General features: G+C 38.9%; 1 protein-coding gene across 6 annotated transcripts in view; it reads right to left on the reverse strand.

The window, feature by feature from the left end:
* Raskol (Ras GTPase-activating protein raskol) overlaps window positions 1–22,614 on the reverse strand; it is a 313,196-nt gene that overhangs the window by 173,930 nt on the left and 116,652 nt on the right. For 3 of the 6 annotated variants that reach the window (XM_071772410.1, XM_071772411.1, XM_071772409.1), the window contains exon 2: window positions 14,868–15,356. The exons of the other annotated variants lie outside the window; for them this stretch is intronic. In XM_071772410.1, the coding sequence (XP_071628511.1) occupies window positions 14,868–15,117 (250 nt within the window). In that variant the 5' untranslated portion in view covers window positions 15,118–15,356. The remainder of the gene's footprint in view (window positions 1–14,867; window positions 15,357–22,614) is intronic. 6 annotated transcript variants of the gene reach the window in all.

Below are 22,614 nucleotides of genomic sequence, written 5' to 3' on the forward strand. Positions count from 1 at the left end.
CCGGCGGAAAGCTTCGCTGCTCTTTGGCGGTTGATCGATCCCGCACACCGCTCGACGTGTCCTTGAATCCTGAACAATCAATGCGTGAGCTACGCCCGCGCCGATCAGCAAGTCGGTTGGCATTAGTACTTATATAGTAAGTAAATGGGATGCATGGAAAAGCTTTTTATACGCGTGCACAAAAATAAATTAAGCCTCGAATTAAACCTCAAAACATTAAGCCAGTTTTGCGTATTACATCAATATTTGTAATATCTATCATTTTTCTTACAAGATTATTTATATACTCAATAATTAAAATTTTTATGCGAGCTAAAATCATTCATTTATATTAAATTAATAAGCAGAATTTGCGCCGTTATGGATAAAGATGTTTATTTTTTCAAAAGATGGATTATATGAATCTATAAAAAGAGTATATGCTTACACAACTTATTAAAAAATAAATATCCTGAGAGATATATTTAAAATGCTCAAATTAAATAGATTATTTTATGTATATGTATTATTTGTTAGCTGAAATCAGATATTTAATTAAAGCAATTGATACCTCAAATATATGAACAATTCATAGATATTAATAGCGATTAACAATTTGTTAAATATAGTTGATATCGTAGCAGAGGATAGCTACCATTATATAATATTAATTAAACTAATGTTTAATACGTCTGTTATTATCGAATTTGCCGGATAGCACAACATGATATCGTATTCCAACTTCATTAACTTTTACATGGCTCTAACTGTAGTATAATTTTCAACAAAACTGATCAACTAAAAACCCAAGTTACTCTATTGTGACGAATACAAAATTTTGATAACTGCATCGCTCTGTCGTAACAATCCTACAAGAATTCGATTTCATCGACTACGTGGAATCACGTGGTACAAAGTTTCTCCCGGAAACAATGACGACGACGACGACTACTACAGATACTTAGAAGTTCCGCAAACTTCGAGATAGTTCCAGCGGAACAAACTATATATCGTGAGGGAGAAGCAGAAGATAACGAAATTCACGAGACACCAGGTAACCGAGCGAGGAGGAAAAAGAAAATGACGAAGAAGCCAAGGACGTAGCTACACATCTAGAAATAGAATCAAAGATGGACACAAGAGACAGTCGGCAACGAGAAACATCTACCATTTCTAACAACCAGCAAAGAGTTCTCTATGAATTTTCTGTATGATGTACAAAATTTATATAAGAAACTTTTCTTCATGGTTGCATTATTTTAATGTAGTAATGTGAAAAGAGAACATATTTTAGTTTCGCTATACCTATTCAAAAGAAATTAACTAACTGTCTTCTCTAAATAATCTATCTATATAAGTTCAATTTATCATTTACAGTTTCTCTTACAATAAAAAATTATTTTTAGATAAATTTCTTAAAAATATATCTTTTTTAAATCACCATTCTACAATATTGAACATGTCTTAGAACAATGTGTCTCCGACTCGCTGAGACACGTCGAAGTATGATTCTCTCGACATGATAAGAAGGGACTTTCTACGAGATTTTCCAGTCGACGTCTTTGTACAGAGTAACGTTATAATGCATCGCCGTAATGTATTTAAATATATTTATGGCGGCAGTAAATGCGAACAACGCGAAATAATATTTATACATCGATATATGTGCAACAAGATATCGAACCAAACTCGGGCATACGACCGTATCCGGGATCTTTTATTCATTTTTCTATCGATAAATGGTAATGACACCATCATAAGATCGATAAAACATTACGTAGCTGCTCTACCTTTTTGTTCGGGGAACTGGCCTCGTAAAATCAATACGACGACGTCGCTTCTAACTTTTACGCCTCAATGTAACCGGAAGACGCGAGTCTCTACATCACGGAATGTTACGATAACGCGTTACCAATATTGACCACAGCTTTGTAAACTTTATAGTTCGAAATCTTGATTATACAATATGTTTAATATATTGTGTACATCGTAATTTTTGACAAAATCCAATCTCAACATTTAGGCTCCAGTTTTACAAGTGTCGGTTAACTTTTAACCTTAGATTAACTCACTCTTGGTCTCTTTTTAAGGGAGACGTTAGAAAGAGACAAAGAGTAAGTTAATCTAAGGTCAAAAGTTAACCGACGTTTGTGGAACTAGGCCTTAGTGGCACTGACCTCTTCATGTTTGACGTTACAAAACATATAATCGTTATTTTTATATAATATTCTTAATGTCTCAAATAATTTTTAATTCAATAAATATGTTATTGAAGTATAGCTTATTTGAATATTATATGTTGTTATGTAATTTAAAGTAACGCTATTTTATAAATTAATTTAGCTACGTCTATTTTTTTTATACAAAAGCTATTTTTATATAAATATACTCGGTTAACTATGTCAAATATCTATCTATGCTATTGTATAAATCTCATACATTAACGGTGTAAGTCATTTTGCTAGCGAGTCTCGAGTCTAGAATTTTACAATTACTCTTCGTGTAAGCACCTGATCCTCATGATTTTTATGTCGTCGCTTCGTCACGACATTGTTCCATCGCCATCGGTATTTCTCCGTCGATCTCGCAAGGTCTTTGCATCTGCATAACCAGCCAGCCATGTCGAACAGTCGAATGCCGCGTTGGGTCCCGAGAGAAATCGGGGACGGATAGATACGCGCGGCCAACAGTAGCGAAGTCAACTATTTCTTCGCGGAAAAAAGGGACGTCCTGTAATAAAATCGGAAATATCCCGCCATCACCTGTCCTTGAATCAAATTCTGCCTTTCTCCTCGCAGCACGTGCGTTTCTTCAAATTTTTCCTCCGTGTGTATGAGCGCGCGTGTGGTGCACGCGGCGGCATTCCCGCGGGACTCTTCCCAAGAGAGGGACCTTGCAATAAATCCCAATTTCTGCGTATTCTATTCCAATCCGTCTATTTTGAATGGGGTCGCGTCATATTCAACGTTCCCACTTCTTCACTCTCTTTTCGGGAAAGAGATTACGCCGAGATCCTATATACGTATGATCCTATATAAAAATTCATATAGGAAGAATGTGAAAGGTATACGATCTCAGATAAATAAAATTCGTATACGTATAAAAAATCAATGTTACTAAATAAATAATAAGTAAAATAATGTATATTTTCTATTTGTCAACTATTGCACGTGTTTTACTATAATAATAAATAATAATAAATTTCCAAGTTATTGGATTTATGAAAATCTTATCATTGTTTGTTTAAGTGATGATTTGTTTAACAATAAGCGCTTTAAATCATCATAACTGTGATCTGTACCGAGTTTCATTCTGATTCTTATCACTGCAAATCCAAGTGTTATTTTAGCTGAAGCTCTTCTTACACATTTCTTGTCGTTTTAAATCACGTCATTTAACACGATTGAATGTGTTAACTTTTAATTTAATATGATTAAACGTGTTAAACGACGTAAGTCAACACATGAAGAAACATGTAAAAAGAGCTACAGTCAAATGCGTCATTTTTAGATGTTTATACGTATAAAAATAACACACTTAATTTGCAGTGATAACACATCAATTTTGTTGCTATCCAATTCTTGCTCCTCATCACCCTCTTTCTTCTCTTATTCATACTTCTCGTTATCCTTTTAGCAGCGTTTTAATTCCAAGAGTAGAACAAATCTCGTAACTACGCAGCTACCTATCCGACGCGAAAAGTGTAAACCGCTTAATTTTGCGCTTGACTCTCCCGCTCGTTCGTTAATATTTCATATCCGGCTTGAAAGTCCACTGCAGCACTCGAGTGCGCGCACGTCTCTACGTTCGTCGTTATATTTGCACGGGGACATGAAGACAGATGAGGGATGATGCTACGGCAGACGCGGAAGGGGCGAGCCCTCCTCCGGGTTCGTCACTCTCGAGATAAAGCCACGTCCTCACGTGCAAGAGTTACGGAAGAGGAGCAGCATTCAGGGATGGTCGCGCGTGTCGCGACTAGAAAGTAGACGCTACTTGTACCCGCGCGGACTAATTAAATTCACTGAATAAATTAAGAGAGTGCCGACACACGCGCGATTTTATCGCCGGTTTAATGATGCTGAATTCTCCATCGGTGAGGATCGGATTTGTTTTCTTAGAATTCTTTTTCGGGACGGTATGCGATCTCACGCGCGCGACTAATCGCATTTGCATGATGGGATGACGAGTGCGCAAAGAAACGGGAAGAGGGAACCGAGTCAAGTGTCGTCGAAAGAGGAAAAGAATGAGAAGAAGAAGAGTGTTCCGACCTCTCGAAACGATCACAAGACTCTAGATGAAAACCTCGAGCGAAAAACGAAGAATGTCAAGTGAGTGTCGCGAGTGATACAACCAATTGCGTAGCGTGTGAAGTATTGCGAAACTAAAATATCAAAAGATGTGCGTTGCGATTGTATGTACATTCATGATTTGAGACACTCATAAGAATTTACACGGATTACCGTTGAGAATTTATCAAGGATCGTCAAATTTAGTCTGAGGAAAAAAATCCAAGTTGTGTTCACAAACAATATTAAATGAAACTTAGCTTGCAGGGCACGTTACAACCGTCGTGTCGTTCGTACAGAAACGAAGACGACCGCAACCCTCGTGTGAAAGTGTTGAGAATAGACAAAGGGATGACAGGCGAGAAGTCCTCCAGCTTCTCCCAGTCACGGGAAGCAGTGTCCTCCCTCTGAATTGCGAGAGAACAACGAAGCCGCGTGTATCGCGGGCGTATATAACAGTTGCATGTGCGCGTGCGTTTCTATCTCGACCCGAGATTATTTCTGCGGTCCTCATTAGGCTCATGTCGGGTCCGGATAGTTCATTACTGACGATCTTATCCTCTGACCCGTTTGCTCAAGAGAGCTTTTCCTCTCCCGCTTTCTCCCTTCGCCTTCCTCCGTAATCGTCCTACGCTATGTCGCGACGCTCGCAGCGCGATTTTCCGCGTTTCTTTCACAAGAAGATATATAGCAAGCGTACACAATCGCGATACTCCGCCCTATCGTTGCTAATTAATAAGCACGATACACGCAAACACGCGCCGTCAAATGGAACCATCAGCACACGTAGCGCGCTGCAAGGTCGGTGCAAGACTGTATTACAGTCATTAAGTAATTGGGCAGACGCCCGAGTACCCGAGAGCGTACAACGTGTAAATTGCTACATGTTGTCCGAGAATGAGATTACGACCTGTTTGTTTCATGAATCGGTCCACAGTCTCCTATTTACGTGATACATATCTATGTATATACAACGCAATCAGCAATAACGCACGAAATTTGCGAAAATCAACTATAAATTCTTTTACAATTAATTATTGAAATTTTCTTTAGATTTGTATTTTATAACAGAAATCAATGTATAGTTAATAATGTTTCATAGTTATGTTTTGTTTTTAAAAGAAAACATTGTAATATTACGTTACATTTTACATTGTAACACAATTCATTACATTTTTAAAACTATTATTATTATCAGCTATATAAAAATTCATTTAAGATCTTAATAAATAATTAAAATTTTGGGTAGACTTCCGAAAACGGCCCCCCTCCGATTTCGATGAAACTTTGTGAAAAGCTTCGTTTTGGGTTAAAATGAAAGCCCTTAAAAGGAATTTTGGCGACTCCTATGATAAAGCCATTTTTTTAGATAAAATGATAAAAAATATAGGAAAATCTTCGTAATTCTACAGGATGTTATAAATTGAATATATACTGTTTGTATTTAATGATTTAATGTTTTTATTATATACTTACAGCAGAATACATAAATAATATGCTTTGTAATATATTACACTTTCCACGCGAACCGAGGTTCACGCACACCCCCCCGTGCTTTCGGGGGAGGTGCGGTAGTCCCGAAATAGTTCACGCATACACTTTCCACGCGAACCGAGGTTCACGCACACCCCCCCCGTGCTTTCGGGGGAGGTGCGGTAGTCCCGAAATAGTTCACGCATACACTTTCCACGCGAACCGAGGTTCACGCACACCCCCCCCCCGTGCTTTCGGGGGAGGTGCGGTAGTCCCGAAATAGTTCACGCATACACTTTCCACGCGAACCGAGGTTCACGCACCCCCCCCCCCCCCGTGCTTTCGGGGGAGGATAAAAACATAAAGTCATTAAATACAAACAGTATATATTCAATTTATAACATCCTGTAGAATTACGAAGATTTTCCTATATTTTTTATCATTTTATCTAAAAAAATGGCTTTATCATAGGAGTCGCCAAAATTCCTTTTAAGGGCTTTCATTTTGACCCAAAACGAAGCTTTTCACAAAGTTTCATCGAAATCGGAGGGGGGCCGTTTTCGGAAGTTTATCCCTTTTATTACAATTAGATATTATTTTCGACTTAGTTTTCACAAAATTGTATTAAATTAAGTTTGTATAACACAGCAATCTCAATAAATAGCATTGTAATAAAAAATTCTTAAATCGGAAATATCGGTTCTGGTAAAGTAAATTGATAACTGAAGGACTCCTCTAGAGAAATAATAGTTCAAATAATCGGGGCAACATTGCATCAATGGCGTATGTTCACAGCTTATGAATGGATTGGGTTCTAAGCTTTATTTCCTTTAAACCTTTCAGATGAATTATCGGTTTATCAACTATAAACTATGTCCATGCCAGACGGAGGCGAGCAGACAGATTTCATCTATCGTCTCGTACCACAGAAGTCGCTTCCAATAGAAGATCTTCTGAGCCGTTCACAAAGGTGTCTATCGCTTTCAAAAGGCCACCTTTTCTTCGATCATCTGCGTCTTCTTTTTTTCAATCCGTTTCTCCGAACGATTCGATATCAAACCACTCGTCTTTACAATTGCAGCCGGAAGAAGAGAAGAAATGAGATCCCTCTTTTCTATCAATCAACATGTCACATTATACGGACAGAAAAACACATAATTGTAATTATATCATTAAAAAATATTTAATTTATTTCAATTAATATAAAAAGTCATTATAAATACACATTAGATTTTTTCCAAATTAAAATTTTGAAAGCTTTTAATATGCTTTACATTAAAATGTGTAAACATAGAACCAGATAAAATAAGCAAATAATTAATATTTTAGACAAAAATGTTTGGGATAACCGATTACGAATAATCCGTTTAATTGTGCAGCGTTAGTTGTTCTTTTACAAATAAAAAGAATCTCCACGAAGAACGCTCGGATTCTATACCTTTATCTTTTAATTGTCTCTCTTAATCATCTCTTAAAACGTTAGTTCAACTTCTCTGAACCCTTTGAGCTTTCGTTAATTCACATAACTTTCTTACTCCGCGTAAAAATGAAGGTAAAGCCGTAATTGATTCGACATACACTGGCTCCCTTTCCATCCGATCTCTTATCAAGAAACTTAATTTTACGCCGACTGCGTCGCGGCTCAGAATTCGCAGCAGTCTACACCGAGAAATACTAATTCTGTTAGTAAACTTCGAATGACTCCGCTTCTCCCTCGACGTTTCGCACTTCTAGCCGACAAACTGGCACAATTCCTTTAATTCTCAGTCACATTTGTTGCGAATACTCGAAAATCTTCTCTGTCATCGTGCCACTCGAAAGTATGCGCGAATCAAATTGATTAAATCCAAATTGGGTTAGCGGATCGTTTTCCGACTCTTATAGAAAATTGAAATATGTGGAGCGTGCGAAGCGGTTTTACGCGGCGTATTTATATTAAAGCACGAGAGTCGCAAGTGCGCCAATTTGCGAATGGTAAGTGGTCGCGAACGACATTTCGATTGCATAGTGACAAACCGTGTTGGCTGTGGCAAACAAGTCGCGTGCGTGTATCACAATCCGCAAATTGATCGCGCGCGTACGCGGTGTCAATGAGAAACGGTGTCATTACCGTGTATAACATCCGACAATCGGTTAATTCAATCGTCTCTCAACCGCGATTTCAATCGCGAGAGGAGTAATTTGATGTCAAGTGGCCGAGGGAATTGCTTTCGCTTTTTGCTCTTGCCCTTTACAAAAGCCTTTTAAAAACGTGGAAATTATTAATATAACTTGATAAATACATACTCACACAAGTATGAAATCGTTTAATACATACATGTAGCACAGTAAATTATATTTAAAGGAGAAAAGGAATATTAAAGAATCATGATTTAAAGGCAAATCTTAATTACAATTATATTATATCATTGCTTAACAAGTTTAAGAAAAAAACATGGAACGGGAAAAAATTAATTAACTTGTAACATGAAGCTCAATGCTATAATCCAACATTTATGATTCAACGAATATTCTTATGCATATTCGGACAATTATTTCCATCAATTAACGCATGGATTAGCAGCAGACACGGGGAAGAGTGCTGGTTATAAGCGAGATTTGCTACCGTGTTGCAGCAGCCAGTCAAAACATCTGGCGTAATCGGAATGTCGAACCCGAACAATTTCCTGGTTTTAATGGAGCCGACATCCACGAACGCGACGCGTCCATTTCGTTATAATTAATATCTGCCGTGGCTTCGCGCCATGAACGCCTTCTTCGAATCATCCTATCTTGTCCGAAAATCGCTCTCGTATTTACATTTAAGAAATAAAATGAGAATTCATAGATTATCTCATCAGATCAGTAACAAACCTCAAAAGTAAATTCAGTCATCATAAGTTTCTGAGGCAAGAATTTTATGTATATCATGTGTTTGTGTCTCTTTTCAAAATTTTAAATTTTATAATATTTCGTATTTTAATTGTTAAAAACTATAGATAAAAATTTCCTTAAAATCTATCTTTATAAATATATAAAGCAATTTTGTAATTATTCAAGAAGATTGCAAGGTAATCCAGACTTACGAATCATTAAATCACTTTTTGAAAATTCTCATGTGGTAAGGGTTTGTTAGGTCGACCAGACAAACAGGCATTTAAATAAATAAATAAAAGGCGGCGGATACCCGATCCGACTGCGGGTGACACTTCCATTAAGAGAAAGAAAGAATTCGTTGCATCCGCAACGACAGAACACGGACAGCGGAACGGGCTTCGTTGCACTGTGGAAGCAGTGCAGAGATGGGTCAATCACTTGCACAATAGGATGTGTAAACTTTTTGTTGCCCCCTAATTTATTGAACATGTATAGTCAATCTTTATTTATAAGATTTTTAGATTTCTTTCATGTACACAATTAATATTTTATAAATTTTTATAAAAATTTATCAAAAATTATATATAAAATTTTAATTAAAAATTAATTAAAAATTACACACACACACACACACACACAATTGTTTAAACTGTGATATGTAAGTATACGTTTGCAGTCATCTTAAAGACAGGCAAATATATAATAATAATATATAATAAATTTGAATAATATGTATGTAATATATGTGAGGTAGTGGTGAGTCAAGAGCTAATATGTAATATAGCCATATTACAAATAATATTCAAAAATCTGAATATCCAGGTCACCCCGGTTAATTCGGATATATTGTTAGATCTTAGATAACCTGGCATATCGGACGTCCTGGAAATATTCCAAAGAGCAAAACCATATTGATCCATAAACTTTTCAATATCTATCTTTTCAAAGTTCAATTTCCGTTTAAACTAGTTGCAGTTGCAAGAGACATTTTCGTCATATATTTAGTAGACTGTAAACGAGATCGACTCGATAAAGGACATGCGCGGAGATTAATATAAAATGTAACAATCCTACTAATAACAGGATTTGTAATTTGCTTTCTATAAATGATACATTAAAAGTGGTCCTTGAAGTATGTTAATTCTAAATTACATTTTCAGCATTGTGCGAGTCACCTATGTAACAAAGACTTCTCTCGTCTCGCTATCGACGATACATTAAAACAATTTAAGTTTTTCCAACAACATCGAAGAGTTTGAAATGGAAGTTGATGAAGATAATATATATCCGAACGTCACGCTTGATTGATCAAGATATATCGATTGATTGCGCCGCGATATGTATCGATATTTTTAATTGTTCGCATGAGTGGTTCCACTGATGATCTTCTCATCGGATACCGATCTGACTTATAACAAGAAGCACTCCTCTCCGGTGTAGATACTCCACACAGACGTGACTCTCACAATAACGTAATACACGCGCACGTCGCGGAAACAGCCTACTACGAGCTGGACTAATGGAATTGGTGCAGTCAATCGGACGCCGCGACGTTCTCTCATTTATCCGGTCGGCCGCGCAAAACGACCTTTTCCTCGACTTTCCTCTCAGTTTTCGAACACTGCATTGAATTATAACTCGAAAAGCACAATTTCATTAAATTGCGTACAAAAGATTGAAAGGGCTGGTAAAGTCACAAACGTGAACCGAAAATTAAATTGCAATGAATAGAAATAGTATACCTCGACATTTAAAGCAAAATAAAAAAAATTCTCTCTCAAAGTTACAAAGCTTCTGTGGATAGGTAGTATACATTCTTTCGAAATTTATTTATTTATATTCAAAAGTTTATCTTAAAAGTTTATCTATAAAAAGACGGAACGTTAGCCAATTTAGATTCAATGATTTTAAAGTTCTTATAATTTGGTAATTAGTTACGTAAATTTCTAGATCACTCAAATAATTATTCGTTTTTTCATGCACGTTTCTCAGTTTCTCTAATATGCATTCATTCGCAACAGGTATACTCGTATCAAAGATGCATATTTATTTCTATTCTTTCGTTACGCTCTTGTCTTATAACACAAAAGCCCCATAAATCCAGCATCCGTCTCGAGAATATAAAGCGGATCGACAGGATCGTAGGAACAAATCGTAGAAAGCGACCGATAACGATTGCCTCGCATCAATACGTGACAGAGCGAGATCGCGAGAGCTCTTCCCACGTGAGAATCAGCCTCGAGAGTCAGCTTGCGAGCGGTCTGACCGTCCACGTCTTCCTGCCCGCTCGGCGCATCGGAGATACCGCGAAGAGGAGACTCCCGAAGCGGCACGACGTGCCGCAACGTGTATTTACGTCGACGAGCAGCAGCGTAGTCGGGATCTCCTCTCTCGGAGCTAGGGAGTGTAAGTGGGTAATGGAACGAGAAGAAAGCAGGACGGAAAACAGCCCGCGGTAGAAACCACCGCGCTGCACCGCGCCGCGACTCATTTACCTACATCGATTTATTGCGACGAGGAGAGAGATTATATCTGCGAGCGGGATCTCAGCCGGCATTACATCCGCGCGCGGTGGATCACGATTTAATTGGTCTCCGCCGCGAATCGATCTCGTAACAGTTTCCTTTCCCTGCCGCCCGCCCGTCGCGTCGGCCGGTCGCCCACGGCAGAGAAGAAGAGCCCGGAACGCATCGCTCGCCGCCCTCCTCTCCTCTTCTACGTCTACGTTGCGTCTGTACCAACGCCACGCCACGCCGCCCAGAGCGACGATTTTCTGTTTAAGTACGGTGAACACGCATATCGCGGACTACGCTCTCGGGGAAAAGATAGCGCGTCGTTAGATTAATAATCAGCAATTTACGCACGCCGGAAAGAATGGCGGCGTCGCTCCTTGCTTGTGGATCATCTGTAAAGTGTGATGGATTGGATAGTGTAACGCGAGAAGATATCCGCTACACACTCCACTATACACTTCGGAGATAGAGATGATAATGTTTCTCTTCTTCTTTTTTAAACTGTAATTTCTGAGAAAGTGATTCTCAGTAATCGCGACTTTTTTTCTTTATTGAAGGTATGATATCTTGATTTCATCACGATAAATTAATTTGATAAATTAATTTTTAAAAATTCAAAACTGGAAATTCGCAGACTTTATCTTTTATTTAAACCTTTTGTATACGAATAGGAGGAGACATATGCGATATGTACTCTATGCAGTCTATGCGGATGCACGTGCTTATTTTCATCTCTAGCTTCCGTATAGATTCCACGAACTGCGGGTTAACATTTAGCACCCATTCATGTTGACGCGCGACAGGCGCGTTCATCCGACATATCAGTTAATAATGCTATGCACCCAATTATCTTTATGACATGACGTCAAGGTGCGTGTCATCTGGGACGCGCCATAGTAAAATTCCCAACTCGGCAAAATCCCCAGAAAATCTTGACAGGCGGTTTCACCCAGCGGTCGGCAGCCGTCTAATCCGAGTGAAAAGCATTCGCGTACGCGGCGAATGAAATGCGTTATACACCTGACTGAACACGTGCATATATATATATATATATATATATATATATATATATATATATACCGGACGGAAAATCGAGGTAACAGCGGCTAAAGAATTATAAATATCGAAATGTCAGGATTACGTTACTGTTATCAAATTCTATCTTGTAGTGAATCTGCAGTATACATCTATAAAAATCTAACAACGACGATGGAATTATGTATTACAAGGTCGATTAGCTATTATCAGCATATATATAACGTTGCCCCAGAAAGCTTATTATTTATATAAATAGCAAATCTTGCAATGCCAACCACAAGCAGAAGAGAATAATAATTTTAATATACATTTAAATATTGTAGAGCTCTCTCTCTCTCTCTCTCTCTCTCTCTCTCTCTCTGTTTCTTTGAAGAAATTTAAATTGCGTAAGCTGTAAACATATATAAAAATAAAAAATTGTACTCTATTGTACACAAAGTATGTCGGCTGATAAAGGTCGTGAAACACGGTCTTTCCACGTAGATAATAATAAGTTAATAATATCATCTATATACGTGTAGATGCATATAGATGCCACGACATACGCTTATCCTACCCGATTAAATTACCCAATTATTTCTACGACGTGGTATTGGGATGCGTATCTAGCGCTCATCAAGGTAAATTCTTTACCGAGAAAATCCGGAGAAAATCTTGACGGGCGTTTAATTCTGTCGTCCTCACCCACGCGAAAAGTAAAAAGAGTTATATCCACGTTAAAACACAGATAATAGCAAGTGGGCGGCATAAAATTTATTTCGTATTAAACGAGGTCATTTTCATTAGCGGTACAACTATAGCAAGTTGTACTTTATTATTATTTTGTGACAAAACTGTATTTCATTATATTGTAATTTTAATGTAATAAAAATTAGTAATAATTTAAAAAAATTCTGTTGTCAAAATATTAATTAAAAGAGATAAAAATTGATTACGATAAATGATAATCTCTTCGAGAGAAATTGCTAAGAAAACACGAAGTAACTCTGTAAGCTACTCATATGTATCTTTACTACCGTACTTTCGCAAACGTTTGAAAATTGTGGACAGCCGTGTAAAATTTGTCTCACGGTTTTACCGAGGAACACAATAAAAAGACGATGAAACTCGACTGTCTTTTCGCGTGAACGAGTTAATACTATTGGCTTAATAAGCTCGTATAGCGTATACGTTATCCGATTCACTGCGACCTGCCTTGATTAAATTACCCAATTACCTCCTGGACGTGGCGTCAAGATGCATATCCAACATCAAGGTGGCGTCTCCTACCAAGCGAATCCTCAGAAAAGCTCGACGGCCGTTTCATTTCGCGGTCTGCACCCACGCGCGCAATTGCGTGGTAAAGGCGAATTTATACGGTTCATTCTCCACGCAATGCGAAATAAATGCGCTGGGAGAACGAGCTCTTATTTGAACGCACCGTCAGAAGTGGATTGCTCGGCCGAGCTCCGCGTAGTTCCACGGATTTCCATAATTTGTCATAAAAAAATCGAAATAAAAACTTCGTTATAATAAATACTAATAAAATTGGTTTTCGTGTTACTGACATACGGAAGTAATTTGATTTGTAAATTACTCTACACTGCAAATTTAAGGCGCAAAAAAATCCTTTTAAGCAAAACAGATGACTATCTTTGAGGAAGCCGTAAAAATTAATTTATTCTTTTTCACATTGTCCGAAATAATCGTGGAAAGTGAACGGTGTAGATTCGCTTTTAATCTTGGCCACGAGGATGAATTTACGACGGTAAATCACGAGCGAGGATATCCCTTCCGACGCGTGCGCTGTGCGGGTCGTATTGTATGTTAATAGCAATTATCCGAAGGAAATAGCAATTGGCAATTGGCCTATGGCCATGGAATAATGGCGCAAGTGCATCGCTCTCTCCTCGCACACGCCACGTGTTAGTCGAACGTAGAATCATGTCGCAAGCTACTCAGGGTGGCGCCAGGATATGGCTTTAATACCATATCTGGAGATTAAAAGGAAGAGAAAGAGAAAGAGAAAGAAAGAAAGAAACAGGATGGGTACTCGTTTAAATGACGGTTGTATCCTCGTCCTGCACGAACACACGGCGACATGTGTACGAGTTCACGGCAAGGCGCTGCCGAGTATAAACGACGTAATCCTAAAAGATCGCGCACATTTGTTACTTCAGCCGGAACGAATGTATAAATAATGCGCGACGTTTCTGCATCTGTCCCTTTCGTTTTTAGCGCCCGATCTCTGAATCCTGCCACAAGTTACTGATCCTGATCCGAAGAAAAACATTCGCAGATATAATTTAAGAATTATTCGATCTCATCGCATGAGGTAAAATACTTTAGAATCACGAAAGAGAAAGGGCAGAAAGGGAGAATAATTATTGTCTTCTGAATAAAATATATAATGTTCTCGTTTTAGAAAACAAAACAAAAAGCATAAACTAATAATAAATACAATAAAGTATAAATCGTGGCAATCGATCTCTATATAAAGCTCCGAGTAAACAGAGAGTCGGCTCGCAACAGAGCCAGAAGGAAATGGCTAGAAATCTTTACGCATCGTCCGAGAATCGTAATCGCTCTAGACCTGTCTATCGGTAGATTTCTAAAGGAAAGCGAAGAGGGAGATATATATCTATAATAGATATATTATATATTATATATATATACATATATATATATATTGTATGTACATATATATAATATATATATCGTGCAGAGAGGCACAGCTTACCGCAGTAATGGACCAAAATGTGAAGAGTTCCAGCATGGATGCGGCTGTCGCACCAGGAAGCGGCGTCGACCTGTGGCTCGAAGAGAGAGAGGTCGAGGCCCTCCATATCGCTCTCGCCGCAGGAATCGCTCAGGGGCTCGAAATTGCTCCCGTTGGTCCCCTCATCCTCGGTCGCCAACTCCTCGGAAAGGTTCTCGCCGCCGCCGCCGCCGCCGCCGCCGCCTCCGCGGCATCGGGGCGTCAATGCCATTTTCGGTTGAATACTCTCTCGCGCGAAAACCGCAAAGTCCTCCTCTCCGCTCGCGTTGCCCGCTTAATAAGACATGCGCTCGGTGGAGCACCGAACTTTTCTCACGGAAATATATCTCTCGTGCAGCATCAATTCTTCCACGGATTCTTCGCCCCTTCGGCGTGAAACCCGCGTCCTCGTACACCTCTTCGCACTGCGAGTCTCACCTTTTCATTTCACGGTAACTCGCGTTCGTTCATCTGAGAAGAATCGGTTGGATCTTTCGCGTGTTGGAAATAATGTTCCTTCGTCCGTTGTGCGATGTGAGATATACAGAGTGTCCTACGTTCCTCGCATGAAATCATAATGATAGATTCTCCATCCAATCAATTATATACAAATATATATATATACATATATATATATATATATATATATATATATATATATATATATATATACTATATAAGATATAATAGATTCTACTCCACTGAATCTAATTTTTTTCCTTTTTATGAAAGATTTAATAAACTTTAAAAAAAAATGTAAGTCCAAAATATTTTATGTAAAAAGTTCAATCTTATTGAAAATTCTATTATTAAGATTCAGATGCGACGAAGGTAAGATTCTATATGTTTGACCGAGAAACATTTCTCCAGAAAGAGAGAACACAAGAAAAGAGAAACATATCCATGTTGATTAAATTAGCTCCTCGCGCTGCATTCATCCTTTCACTGCGCTAATCCGCGTCCTATATACCATTTAGAATTAAATGGACTTTTTTCGAAGCCCGAAGGATATTTTATACATTTGCGCAATGCGAAGTACATATACGGCGATTCTTTCTGAACGAAAAACATAAGTATCAGTGTGAGTTTTAATCAAGCGTTCGTTTTTAATGGCTTTCATAAATTAGCCCCACGCCAGGCTAATAACCGTCATAATAACTCCCACCGACGCGCGCTGCCGATTTTTTCCATAAGTCACGCGTTCTACCATCCTAATTAGGCTTAGCTTTTAATTACTTGCCGACTGAAAGTAAAAAGACGGAACAGGAACCGGAAATTAATCGATTTCAATCTACGGCTCTGAACTATTCACGTGACGCGTTTAATGTACGATTATCATAATGCATAAATAAGTGTGAAATTAATAACTGACTTTTTTCTATAACACCAATTATTTTCATATTTTTCACAGTTCAATATTACTACTAAAAGCCAAGATCATTTTCAAGAATGATCTTAAAAAAATATTTAAAAACTAATCTTACAATTAGAAATACTCCTATAAATAGTTTCAATAACTTTCCTTTGTTACGTCCAAATGCATTAATTAGCAAGCGTATTTTTCGAGAATGTTTTTTTATACGAAAAATATAATTTCTCAGAAAATATATTATCGAAAAAAAAAGTTTTCTTATAATTATAAAATTATAAAAATTTTACAATTTTAAATTCTACAAGATAAAATATGTTTTTATTAAAGATTTATTTTAAATTCGTGACAGAATAACAATTAAATGAAAAAAAAAATTTTTGCAAGAGAAGTATTATAAATCTATTTTACTAATCTAAAAATAAATTTAAAATTATACTGGCAATTTTTTATCGATATGATAGAAATAGCTGAAAAGTATAAATAAAAAAGGTATTCTGTTAAACGATAATTGCTCCAACATACGTGACACAGAATTGAGATGTCGACACGTGTAGCAATTAATTAAAAGTGACAGGCAGGCACGAGCCTATATAATCTTCGATCTGGTTTACTTGTATGAATTCATTGAGCATGACAAAGTTCTTCGTAAGGAGTCTACCGTGTCAAACGCGCGTGAGGCGACACGCGCGAGAAGGAAAGCGGGGCCGTCGCGCGTTCTCTCGACAACGCGACGCTCGCTTTCTCGGGCAAGCGGCCAGCCCGTGCCAACCTGTCATTACGAATCTTTCAAGTTCAAGAGCGCGAAGAAGGAACTCACTTTCTCACTGCCACTCACTGATCACGAGGCATATGTAGGAACAAGAGATCAGAATACTGTTGTTTGTACGCTCATAGATCTGTTATTTTTTAATGTATTTCTCACTTCGTATAAATGTTTATTAAATTTTATTAATTTTTAGATCATTAATTTTATCAGATTCACAATTATGTTCGGTGTATTATAAATATAATTTTTGTTATGCGCGTAAAGTTCTTTCTCAACAATGTCGAACCGTGCATGTGCAAACGTTTTGTGCGAAACAGTGGAAATATAGGCTGAGAGCGAAAGGGTTAAGCAGAAATGAGACATTAATTATCTCGCGGTTCTCGCGCGCGAGCCAGATATGAATTATGACACTGGCGTTCCACTATCTCTTCAGTATAAGCGATAAATTATTTACACGTATTTACGCGACGCAACTTCCCGAGGGACTCGCAGATAAAAGCGAAAAAACCAGTTTCGCGAAAAAAAAAGAAGAAAATGTTAACGATACTGACATAAAAGATTCGCATACCAACTGGCCAAATACCGACATATTTATATCCGACAAATATCTAATACGCAATCGTTAGTCATACGTACGAAGGACGCCCGATCCAGTCTACGAATCGTTCTCATATAATGCCATTGACCTGTTTTCACAGTGTTCGTGATAACCAGGATGTTTCGTGAGATCATTAAATTCTTACGTCACGTAGAAATTCAGTGAGAATGAAATATATTACTCCTTTAATCTCTCTTTTTACAGATAAAATCTTTGTTTAAAATCAGTTTGTTTCTTTAAAAAGTGTGCTTTTCATTTAACAATTGTTTCTAAGACGCAAAAATTCGAAATATTTAGCAACATAGAACACTATATTTATGACATTCATAAATTCATAAATTCTCTGTTTATGTCATGAAAAAATTAATTTATTCTCATAACGTTCGCAAAATTATGTAGCACATAATAGTCCAATTCTAAATCGGTTAAAAAAAGTCATTAATAAAGAATTAGTTTATCAGAAATATTTGATAATTAAAATAGATCAGTGAAGAAATGTTCAATCTAAAAATTGAAAATACTTGTAGTAAGTTTCATATTCAAACATATCATATCATGCAATCAAATCTTTTGCTTGTTTATCTATTAATAATTGTGTGATTTATCTGACAGTTATATGTGTCGTAAAGGTCGTAAATATAGTACCAGTATGGCTACGACGCAAAAAATGAAGGAGAAGAGAGAGAAGTGCTTGTTGTCTATTTTCAGATCAGATCGAATTTGGTCGTTCGCAATCGGCGCAATCAGCCCCGAGCATTCTCCGATCGCGGTCGATTATCGATCGTCCGCGGCAATTTGCGGGAATGCGGGAACAACCGGCGCGTTTCCGCAGACGTGCGTGCGCCGATCGCGCCCAAATTTATTGCGTGTGTGCATGCGTGTGGCGGAGATCAAGATCACGTTTCGTTCAGCGGCGATCGCGCCGAAGATCACGGCGCGTGAACTGGTTTCGCGCGCGAGGGTATACCGGGCGAGCGAACGCGCGCGTGCACGAAGAGCAAAGACGGCGAGGTAGGAGAGGAAGACGACAGAGAAAAAGCGAGCGAGTGAGAAAGAAGGGAAGAGAAGAGGAAAAGGAAAGCGACCGGCCGAGAGGTCGTTCGCATCCAGAGTTCGAAGTTGGCGGGCGAACGTGTAATCGCGTTTCGTGACTACGACGTAGAATTCGTTGCCCTCTTACCTTTTCCTCCCTCTTGTTCCGTAACCCGCGCGAGGACGAAAAAGAGAAGGGTACGACAGAAAGAGAAAAATTACCGGATCGCACGAGATTTTTCGCGAGGGCGTAGTCGAAAAGCAGGGAAATTATGGTCGAGAGAAATATCCTTGCGTACAACTTAACTTAATTAATCGTGGGGAAATGAAACATTTCATCGTATTTTTCCCTCGTATCATTATATTCATTAAACGCGAAATATATATATGAACAGTGAGAAAGACGGATGCTATCGCATCAAGAAACGCGTTGCGCATATGAGAACGTTAACGTGCATGCGATAGTAGATTTGTCTTCGGCTTTCAAGGCTTCAATTATAGGCGATTTTCCCGTAAATTGTTGCGGCTGAAATACCGCGTAGAAATCGCCGCGGAAAATAGCGACCTAAGATTTTCTCTCACGTCTCTGACGTGATTAACACATTCTGACCTAACGATCTCCTATCAGTTTGCCTCTTCAGCGGCTCACTATTGCGAAATTAACAATGGGAGCCTGTCGAAATATTCCCTCGTTCGAAATGTTCTACACGTGCGGGATCGACGATCATCGCTCGTAACTCGCATTAACATCTCTTCAAAACGTCAGACGGCGATCATTATCGTATCTCCTTGATCCGTTATATAATCGTGTGTGAATAAACGATCCAGGATCGAATATAGCTCTCTATAATTTCAAATGTGCTACATCTTCGAATTATCTCATTACGGAGAATGTTGCTTAAAAGAAATAGCGAAGTCTATTGAAAACGCAGTTATAGCAAAGTGATAATTTACCTCCAGTTTATATATTATAATTTATTCATAAACTTGAACAAAAAATAATTTTATTATTCGCCTTCTATGAACCTTTTTATGAACATAACGTAATCAAAATTTAATAAATCTTATTTACATTCGTCATATAAAAATCTAGAAATTTTTCATATTTTCTTGACTTTTTCTCGATATTTCCTAATTGCATAATTTTTCTTTCATAATTTCCTTTGTTCACTCCTTTTATCTTCTTAATTTAAAAAAGACCAACATACATTGGTATCCGATATACCTTCCACAAGAACGTTACCATCGGTCGCAGGTGCATCGACGAGCCGTTGCATTGCGGCCGAATCGGCTGGGCGCGACCCGTGTCGTAAAAAAGGCCGGCTCGTAAAGCCGCGACGGAGAAAGGATGCCGCTAGGATACATCCGTGGCTATTGATGTGTCCTCCGGACTTAACTGCGAGAGCCAGGCGAACCTTGACATTTCGCAGAGGTCATGGAAGAGAAGGCGGCCACGAAGGTCCGCTGGTGCACGAGAGCGATCTCGGGCCATCGGGCGAGAGCATCTGGATCGCGTGGTTCCGGCTGCTATGAGAACCTTACAGTTGCTTACAGTTGCCTATTCACGGCGAAAGCCGAAGAGAGAAGAATCGACGAGGAAGAGGAGAAAGAGGAAAAGGAGCGGGAGGATGTGAGGAGGGAGGAGGCAGCTGGGGGGACGGGGGGAGGCAGAAGCGAAGTGCCTACTTACGACAGCCACGATCCCCTCGTAAACATCGAACGGCGGGACGGCTCCTGGGAATCCGCGCGCGGCGAGAACAAGGATACCAGGTGCAGCGATACCGATAACGACCGCCGGCCGACCGATCGACCGCAGGAGGCAGTGCGTAACGCCACCACGGGCACGAGGGGATCTCAAGCATTCCCGCCATTTTTGCCGCCGCCGCCGCCGCCGGATAGCGAGCTCCGGCATAATTGCCTCAAACTTTACGGATAATTGAGCGAACGGACGCGCGTCGAGACACGCGTTATTAATTACGTACGCGCGACCGTGGCGTTACCGTGCTCGCTAATGATGCCCGTGGTATCCGACGAATGGCGGATGGAATTAAATCCTTGAGAGTTGATGGAAGACCTTGATTGTTGGAGCTGTGATGATCTTCGGATCTACACAGCGGTCTTCAAAAATCTAGTCTCGTCTGCAGAAGAATCGTTCGTATCATTTAGAAGTAATTAAAATGACTCACGCAATTGTAGCGTGGGATGAGAGCATCAATGAATGCTGCATCAGCATTCGAAATTATACTTATTTGTGTAATCACAATAGGATAACATAATTACATTATTATTTTCACTGTTAATTCCCAATTGCTACATATTTCTATGATTATCCAAATTGTTAACATTTCGAATGTTACACGTGGTGTATATGTACATAGAAATCTGCGCCGCGTGAAAATTTTCAACGGTTAACCAACATGGTTAATTAAACATACGCGGGAAAGGAAAGCGAAGTGTCTTAGACGCGTAATAATAAGTTCGCAACGCGACTTTGGGTTCACTCATGCACACCGCCCGCGCCACTGCGTAGATAAGTAATGCTAATTTAAATTCGCAAGAGCGCCCTTCTACAAAATGCGTTATGCGTCTGAATGTAAGTCGGTTATGCGGCCTGTGCCCCAAGGAGAATACGTGTAACAGCCCTGATGTTATGTTGTGCACAGTGAACGAAGAAGAGACAGAAGTCGAGGTGCAAGAAGGAAAGGAGAGAAACGAGCAGGCGAGATCGAATCAGCTGAGAGGAAAGCCGCCTCCTGGCGAATTCAACGGAGTGCTTTCTTAAATCAGGAATGTGAAGAAGATTTGTCAGATGCCGAGGATGCCGTGCAATTTGTTGCTTAGATATCGCTCGTATGATTCCTCGAAATAGGAAATTGACAAAATCGCATGATGAGACTCTCATAAGATTATTAGATATTAGATTATACAATTCCTTAAATTAATCGATGAAAAACTCTTTATTACACACAAATATGTAAATATAAAAAAGATAATAAAAATATAAATATCAAATATATGGAGTTTATTTTTCTCTAAACTATAAAGAAAACATCTTTAATTCAAGACAAGTAATAATACGCCTTAATAAAAAGTATTAGTAAGATTTTCTGTGAGAACGACAAAAGATTTGTGAAGCAAACAATATAAAACATAATATCACATATTCTGTAAGAAAGAATAATATGACATTATAAAAAGCTAGCTTTATGTTGAACAATTAGAAACTATAATGCATCCGAATGAATAACTGACCTAGGACTTCTCTATATGTTGAGACAACAATCGACTTTCGATGTTCGACGACGAACGGGAATAATTGCAAGCGCAAGGACCGTAATCAGGAACATCCAAATCTCTGTAATTTGTCGTGAAAACTTGAACACGCTCGTCGAAACTACGCTCAATGTTTCTTACCGAACGTTAGATTGATCAAAAGCGACAACGAGTAACGACCGAGTAATTTGTCCTCTGACGATCGAAAGAGCACAATCGGTGGTTCGCGCTACGCGACACAGCGCAAACTTAGGTATCTCCCAAGTTCCACGATGCGAACGACGATGACACTGCAATGCGGTTCCTATTCACGCGACCGCTCCGGGACTTTACCGGGAACTTAGTAACTCCGATTGTAGATCAAACGGAAGCGCAGGGGTAACATTATACAGTCAAAGGAGAAGTTTGCAGAGACCCCGGGCGTTCTACTCCGGCGCGCGGACCATTCCGTTCGCGCTCAATCAAGCGAAAGGTAAGAAACGGAGCTGACCTTCTCTTCGTTCAGCGGAACTCACGATGACTCGTATTCTACGTGAAGCACATGTGTAGATTTCGTGGAACATATTTTAAAACGTCTGTGACGTCTCTCGCGATACGCTCGCGTATACACCGAATACAGGCTATTCTGTGACTTTATGTATGACACACGCAACAATGTGTACAATTTTACATAGTATTTTAAATGAAC

Source organism: Temnothorax longispinosus, chromosome 3 (assembly GCF_030848805.1).
Source record: "Temnothorax longispinosus isolate EJ_2023e chromosome 3, Tlon_JGU_v1, whole genome shotgun sequence".
In the NCBI taxonomy this organism is placed as follows: domain Eukaryota; kingdom Metazoa; phylum Arthropoda; class Insecta; order Hymenoptera; family Formicidae; genus Temnothorax; species Temnothorax longispinosus.